This window comes from Sinocyclocheilus anshuiensis, unplaced genomic scaffold (assembly GCF_001515605.1).
Source record: "Sinocyclocheilus anshuiensis isolate Anshui unplaced genomic scaffold, SAMN03320099.WGS_v1.1 scaffold63, whole genome shotgun sequence".
In the NCBI taxonomy this organism is placed as follows: Eukaryota; Metazoa; Chordata; class Actinopteri; order Cypriniformes; family Cyprinidae; genus Sinocyclocheilus; species Sinocyclocheilus anshuiensis.
Genome location: NW_015552625.1, coordinates 1115468 through 1124175, shown reverse-complemented (window position 1 = coordinate 1124175; position 8708 = coordinate 1115468). Strand labels below are relative to the sequence as shown.

General features: G+C 38.0%; 1 protein-coding gene across 1 annotated transcript; it reads left to right on the top strand.

Annotated features, from left to right (window-relative positions):
• dusp13a (dual specificity phosphatase 13a) lies at nt 1–3625 on the top strand. The gene is made up of 4 exons (XM_016457934.1): nt 1–60; nt 141–269; nt 354–571; nt 2700–3625. The coding sequence occupies exons 1-4, from the start codon at nt 29–31 to the stop codon at nt 2918–2920; spliced, it is 600 nt and encodes a 199-aa protein (XP_016313420.1). The 5' UTR covers nt 1–28; the 3' UTR covers nt 2921–3625.
• The last annotated feature ends 5083 nt before the right edge of the window (nt 3626–8708 follow it).

The following is an 8708-nucleotide window of genomic DNA, read 5'->3' as shown; positions in this document are numbered from 1 at the left end:
ACGGCCTCAGGTGGGCTCAGCTAGTTTGATGGGCTTTTGGAGAATGCATCTAAACTGCATGTAAGGCAGCGTGATAATATCCAATACCTTACTGCAATTTTCAAATAAAAATGTCCTTTTTTAAATATTTTTTTGGCCAGGATGTCCCTCAAGGAGCTGTGTGCCTATGAAACACCTTCCGTTGCCGAAATGCAGAACTTCATGTTGGCTGACAGACGGCCCACTGGACATGTCAACCAAGTGTGGCCTAATGTGTACATTGGCAATGAGTATGTATTATGTTTTCTATTCAAATGGAAATTGAATGAAAATGTACAGAACTACAGATGTTCTCTGTGTTTGTGTTTTCTCAGGGTTGCGGCACGAGACAAGTCAATGTTGTATAATATGGAGATCACACACATTGTGAACGCTGCTAGTGGACCCCCTCATGTCAACACTGGACCCCGCTTTTACAGAGACATGGATATAGATTACTATGGAGTGGAGGCTGATGATTCCTCAGATTTCATCCTAAGTGTGTTTTTCTATCCCACAGCAAGGTTTATACGAGCTGCGTTGTCAAAAAACGGTGAGTTAAATTGGAAGAAACATCCTCATGTACATTTTTTTAATGCAATATTTAATAAAATATCACTGGGAAGTCTTTAACTATCTAAAATATAAAAAATCAGTACCTTGCTTTGCCCTACTTGGGGAATGCTTAATTTTCCCACCTGCCGCTGTATTCGACGCACACGAAGTCGCGCACTATGACTGCTACAACTACGACTGCAGTCATGGCCAAAAGTTTTGTCAGTGACATACATTTTGTGTTTTGCAAAGTTTGCAGCTTAAGCTGTTGTGGTGTTCATTCACATTGTTTCTAGATTATTGTGTTGAGTGATCAGATGCATTTGAAATAATTGACATTTGTGTAAAATAATTTGAGAAAAAACTTTTCACAAAAAACTAATTTAACAGTTTTTTGATCCTGACACAAAATGACCAGCTAACAATAATTGACTAATCATATCAGCAGCACATGTGAAAGTGTGAATGAGTACTAGTCAGGTAAAATCACTATCATACTATTTAGATTGTAACAGCAGACTGATTGCTATAGACTGAAATTCTGCAGGAAGTACAAGGATTGGACAGCAGAAGACTGGTGCAAAGTTATTTTCTCTGATGAAGCTCCCTTCCGACTGTTTGGGACATCTGGAAAATCAATTGTTTGGAGAAGAAAAGGTGAACTGTGTCCTGAGTCCTGTGACGTGCCAACAGTGAAGCATCCTGAGACCATCCATGTGTGGGGTTGCTTTTCAACCAAGGGAGTGGGCTCTCTCATAATTCTGCCCCAAAACACTACCATGTATAAAGAATGGTATCAAAACATCCTGCAAGAGCGATCGACTTCTTCCAATGATCCATGAGCAATTTGGCGATGATCCGTGCATTTTCCAGCATGATGGAGCACCATGTCATAAAGCAAGAGTGATAAAGAAGTGGCTCGAAATCATTACAGTGAAATTTTGGATCCATGGCAACTCCCTGGAGTTGCCAATCCCATTGAGAATCTGTGGTCAGTCCTCAAAAGGAAAGTGGACAAGCAGAAGCCCACAAATTGTGATCAACTCCGAGAACTAATAAGGCAAGAATGGATCTCCATCAGTCAGGATTTGGCCCAGAAGCTAATATCCAGCATGCCAGAGCGAACTGCACAGGTTATGAAGAACAGGGGTCAACACTGTAAATATTGACTCATTATATATTTTTTGCCTTTAAAACTTATGATATGTGCTTATAATTGTTTTTCAATATACCATAGAAACGTGAAAAAATAATCGTCAAATACTGAAGCAGCAAATTTTGCAAAACACAAAATTTATGTCACTGCCAAAACGTCTGGCCATGTCTGTACTAAACATGGTATTTAAAGTGAAAGTGAAAGTGACGTGACATGTGCCTACAATCCCTGCCGGTACGAGACTCGAACCCACAACTTTTGGGTTACGAGTCCAAGTCTCTAACCATTAGGCCACGACTTCCCCTTACTTACCTTATTTCCACGTTCGTCTATTTTTATTTCCATTTTACAGCTTCTTTTTCGAGTAGTTTTTAAAATTGGCGGCACAATACATGATCACCAGATTGTGCATTATATTCCTGGCTCACGCGCGTAGACAACACCTAGAATGTTGTTTGCACGGGATGTAACGCAAACAGTGATGAGAAAAATGAGCTTTTCGAAACTCAGAGAAAAATAGAACCATACCGAACTGATTCACAGAATGATTAATTTTTCCAAAGCACTGAAAGAAGCTCGAAAATTCGCACTCAAAACTGTATAAATGCAACGTGAACATAACCCAAGGTTGCATAAAAACGCGTGATAAATTAATCGATTGTATTAAATACCATTATATAAGAAGTGTCTGTTTTTATTTTCCGTTCTTTTATGTATTTTTATGCCTTGGCTAATTAGGTCATTTAGAAAACAATTACCTCTCACATTCCCTTTTCAGTATATATGTTTATTAAAATGTATTAAATTAATTAAAACTGAACCTAGATTATAAACTGACTTGACCTGAGGTTTGAAGGCTTAAAACAGTACGACCTTACAAAACCAATGAAGAATTCGTTTGGCTATAACCTACTAAAAGTAGCATTTGCACTGTAAAAATGTCATGCATTGATTCTGTTCTGTTCTTCAGGAAGAGTGTTTGTCCATTGTCTGATGGGAGTGAGCCGCTCTGCCACCCTGGTGTTGGCCTTCCTCATGATCTGTGAGGATCTTACACTAATGGAGGCCATTAAAGCTGTACGGCAACACAGGGACATCTGTCCTAATCCTGGCTTTCTTAACCAGCTTCGACATCTTGACATGAGCCTCGTCCGAGAGAAGAAGAAAAAACTGGAAGCTTACAAATTGTAACTGAAAACTTGGTAACAATGTGATGAATCCCATTTCAAGAGCACATCCCTTAAGGGCCTCCTTTCCCATGGCCTTGACCCAGTTCTATTGGGCCAGATCTTATTTGCTAATATCCATTGTAGTGCAATAGCAAAGTGGGTATCAGAAGGCAAAATTGAAGGGTTTCCCCATAAATAATAAATAGCCTCCAAAGGGCAGCAGGGTCGCAAAATAAATGGCAGGATTTTAAATTTCTTCCAGATGAGATATACTTTGAACTTGTCTCGAAATGAGCCAGCTAGCATGTTTGGTTTTTTTACTGGAGCGAAATGAAACGGCTTTGGCTTGCTCTTTATCATGGGAAGGTGGAAGAGCCATGCATGGCTACATGACTTAAGGGTTGGTCTCCTGTAGTGAGTTTCTAAAGGGTATCATATGCTTCAACATATTTACGGTTTCTGGTCAAAAACACTGGTGTTTTGACCTACAGATATTGATGACCAAACAAGAACGTGATGATAAAGCATTTAAATTATTTCTCAGTCCAGTGGAACAGACCAAAACTGTCACATTGTTCCCTCTGAAACATATCTTTTCTTGTTGGTATGTGAAATAAATTACACAGTACCTCAGGAATTATCTGTTAATTTTCACCGGTGACTGTGAAGGCAAACATGATTACAGAAGCAGAAAGGTCAAATGTGTAATAAATACAAACTGTCCCATGAAAATGTGCACTGATCATTCTACTCAGAACACGTGCATTGAATTAACACAGGCTATATATAAGGCTATATCTTTGTTTCCAGAGATTTCTAACATTTTTTTAACAGAAAAGCTCCTAAAGACAAACCACTGGCCTCTCAGCTGCAGGCAGTGTATGAGACGCCATCTATATCAGATCTGCGGTGCCTGCTGCTGACAAACAGACAGCCTTTCGGACCTGTCAGTCTTATCTGGCCCGGCCTGTACATCGGAGATGAGTAAGTACTGAACCATCACAGTCTTGGGAGTAAAACAAGATACTGGTGAAAATCCAAAGTTTCACACTATAGGTGTCTGTGTTTACAGTTTATTCTACGTAAATGATGTAATCAAAACATGAAGACGTGTTAAACAGCCGCTCATTTCAGGTCAACGGCTCGTGATAAAGGACTCCTCGCTGATCTGGGAATCACTCATGTTGTAAACTGTGCCGACGGACCGCATCGCATTAACACGGGCGCCCAGGTCTACTCAGACATGAGTATAAGTTACTGTGGAGTGGAGGCTTCAGATCACCCACAGTTTGATTTGAGCCAGTATTTCTGCTCCACTGCATCCTTCATTAAAGCTGCACTCTCTCAAAATGGCAAGTCTGACTTCCTTGACCTTTTTCTGACTAATTTTGTCAGTGATTGTATTGAAATTAAAAGAAGCAGAGCAAAAGAATAAATGGAGCCGTGCAAAGTCAGCAGGCAATACAGTCATTTTAATAAGTGAAATATGTAATTCATAACGATTGTCAGAGATACCGAATAAGTTAGGAGGTTCTTTGTGTACTGCAGGCAAAGTGCTGGTTCACTGCGCAATGGGAGTCAGTCGCTCCGGAGCCTTGGTCCTGGCCTTCCTCATGATGTGTGAGAACCTCACTCTTACGGACGCCATCATCGCTGTCAGGTTGAACAGGGACATCTGTCCCAACTCAGGCTTTCTAGAGCAGCTGAGAGCTCTGGATAACCAATTAAAGACAGAATTCACTCAAAAATGAAGGTTGTCATTTACTCACCTTCATATGGTTTCAAACCTATATGACGGATCGTCATGCAGCTTCACAAGACATGTAGTCATATAGATAGCTTTTATGATACTAGAAAAAGCATACCGGAGATATTGAAAAAGCGTACATTTTATGTTATCATTTTTATAATTTTTTTAAATAATTTCTACTTTTGTAAAAAAAGAAAGTAATATAAGTCTGGAATGATAGGAACGTGAGTAAACGATATGATGACATTTTGATAAAATATGACGACATCCTTTTAAGATTAACAAAAACACTGAACAAACAAAAAAAAAGTTCAAAGTTTGGGGTCGGTTAGATTTTTAAATGATTTTAGATGTCTTATTATGCTTCCCAAGGCGGCATTTATTTGACAAAAATACAGTAAAAACAGTAATATTGTGAATATTAGTTTTCCATGTTAATATATTTTAAAATGTAATTTATTCCTGTGATGTCAAAGCTGAATCTTCAGCTGTCATTACACCAGTCTTCAGTCACGTGGTCCTTCAGAAATATTTCTAATATGCAGATTTGCTGTGAAATCCGTGATACATTTTTTCCCAAAATTCTTTAATACATACAGTTCAAAAGAACAGCATTTATTTGAAATAGAAATTTTTAACATTATAAATGTACTTTCTCACTTTTGATCGATTTAATGTGTCCTTCCTGAATAAAAGTATTATTTTGAGAAAAAAAAAATAATTTGAACAGTAGTGTAAATAATGACTATTTTAATATATGCAAGAGACACTGAGTAAGCAGCTTCATATAAAATTATGAATCAACTTTAATGGAAGATGAACTGCTGTAATGTAGTACTGTTTCAACAGAGAAGCTATAAATAAGAAGATCATTGTGCTGCTATCTCAGGCATGAAGTATGAACGTCACTCCCCACATACTGCACACATATTTCTTTTGATTTTCTACATTTCACGCATATGCTATAACATACTTTAAAGGAGTATATAAAACAATGTCTAACGGAAATATAGCTACACTCTTAAAAATAAAGGTGCTTCAAAAGGTTCTTCAAGCGATGCCATAGAAGAACCATTTTTGGTTCCACAAAGAACCATTCAGTCAAAGGTTCTTTAAAGAACCATTTCTTTCTTACCTTTTTATAATCTGAAGAACCTTTTTTCGCCACAAAGAACCTTTTGTGAAACAGAAAGGTTCTTCAGATGTTAAAGGTTCTTTATGGAACCATTTAAACAAAAAGGTTCTTCTATGGCATCGTGAAGCACCTTTATTTTTGAGAGTGTAGAGACACTAATTTCTTTTGTAACGTGCTGGAATGATTTGAAATTCATGAAAATTAAGACCTCGTCTCGCAGTAATGGAGCTGCTTTTGTGGGAAAGAAAGAAGATTTCAAGGTTGAAGGAATAAGTGATCCTGACAAAACAGTAAAAGGAATTCAACATCACCAATTTAATGACTTCCCTGTCAAGGTGAATGATGGTGGTGACTGAGTATGAGAGGAGGGGGAAAAAAAATATCTAGTGCTGATGGTTTTGAAAACCATCCCTCTCCGGAGATGATTCATGTGTCCTTTTCACATATCTGGGAAGCGAAAAGCAATTACCATTCCATTTGCAGTGGCCAAGCTCGCATTACAGAGACTGTGTTAAACTCGGTTCAAAAAAGAAACACCTTTTGGATTAAATTACAAGCGCAGCTCTACAGAGATTTCCTATTTTTGTCAAATTTAGTCACTGGGCGACAGGAAGGACAGCTGCCTGTAGGAGGGCTCGCAGCAGGCAGTATACGGAGGGAATAATTGGCTGGTGGAATTGGGCCCAGACTGTACCGTCTCCTCTGGGACAAAAGTCAGATTCACTGGCCTTTAACTGAAGCTGCCATCTTCCTCCCTTGTTATCTGTCACAAACCACAAACATGACAACACAAGCACGATCCGTGATGAGAACATGACTTTTTTCAAATTTGCATAATGATATGATATTCCATTCCTCAGGGCTGTGGGGCATGTTTGGGGGTGTCTTATAGACCAATTTTTCCCATGTAGATTTTGAGTAGTTTTTAAGAAGCTAACATGCTGTGCAGAGATGTACAAACAAGCTTTCCGTTCATAACCGGCGTTTATACTGACAGTGAGGGAGCATTTTCACATTTCTGGGTTTGGAATTAATTATAGCAGGGTTAACTTCTACAGACATACGTGGGAGACCACAGCAAATATCATTTTAGTTTCCCTATTTGCTTCAATAGCAAACATGGGAATATAACACAGCAATATATAGTGTTACAAATATTTAAAAAAAATATTTTTTGTTGGGATAGAACAGTATTGTAGACTTATAGATTATGTTGATCTATAGTGGGCGATGGTCAAAGTAACCTAATAATGTATCTATTGACTATGCATAAAAATGTTTACTTAATTAACAGATATGGGTGTCATGCCATAACATATTTTTAATACGACTGAGTTTATATTTAATGTGAATTTAACATTGAAAGTTAATTTGAATAAAAACATTGCAAGTTAGGCTACTAATCATAACACTTTCATTGTACAGAAAGAGAGCAAAGAACATTTACATTATCAAAGAACATTTTCACCTTTATAGATGACAGTCTAGTTCGAGCACTCTCAAAAACTCCCATTAAAATCCCTGAAGCTGTTTACACTATGAAATTAATATCTTACAGATTAGTACACACATTTGCACTTTGCTGTTTCTGACGAGAGAATTCGCCAGAAAGGGTTATTAATTGGGGGAAGGTCCGCGAGCTGGACCTCTTCATTCTTAAATGAAAATATATAAAAATGTTCTCCTAGAAATATCATTAATGACCATTAATGTCTATTATAGTTAACTGACAAACTAGAATAGGATACAGGTACTCCATTAGCCTGATTAGATTTATACACCATACATTTGTACTTAGCCTTCCTGTATTCACTACTATCTTTAATGTGTGAGCCTTTGCAAAGAGCTTGATTGACCAATCATAATGCCGAATCTGCTATTTTTGTCCGACAAACAAAACAGACAGTATAGATTACCTTAGGTGGACTTGAACTTGAAAAATATGACGTGTACCTGTATAAGTGTATTGACGTCTTTCCACGGTTGAAACAAGATACCTTCTGATGTTCATTCATGTTTATTTCACGCTATAACCAGTAAAGAGGAAGAGATGATCTGTTCACGTGCCGCTTGCGGCGCTACAGCGATCCAACACACATTAAAGAGCCACAAAATGGTATTATTTGAATTTCTTAAAAAATGACATTTGAAAGCAGAGACTTTGCTTCATACCTGAAGTAACTCTGTCTTGTCTACCAGTGTGTTGAGAGCGCATGGCTTGTCAGACATAGCAACAGTAACGAAAGGGGGCAGGTCTTTGCAAAGAGTCAATTATGTAATTTCAGTTATTACAATAAATGTTTAATTATTCATTATTTTGTATTAGGTTTATCTAGTGCAAGAAATTTTAGCATGCACTACATGGTAATTACATACATATTTCAACATTGTTTGTGTGTACTTAGCATAACTATTTACTGACAGATGATGTAGACTCATTTTCTCATGACAGCGAGTGTTGGCGACACACGCTCAACATTATGTAAATAAGCAGCGATGCGGTGACTACCAATATGAGTGCAGAAAGTGATCCACAGCTTGGATACCAGTCAGATTGCTTACTAGAAACTGACATCTCATTAATTTAATCACTTTAGTCACACAATAGTGAAACAGTTATATGAATCTGGACCGATTATATGGTGCTCTGCATTTGTGTCTACAGCTGGAGGTCGCATACACGCCACTCCCCTCATCAGCTCCTGTGCTGCGAAGGTCACAACTCATAGATCAATAGCCTAAAAATATCATTTCAAATGTGCAGGCTTTTCTGGGCCAAGCAAACATGCCGTGTCTACTTGGTACAAACGGACCACCTGAGGCTGTTAATATTGGAGGCAAGTGCCACACCATTAGGGGGAACAAATGTAATATTTTTTCATGTTTACACATACAATCATTGATACGCTAAAGTGGTGTATTTTG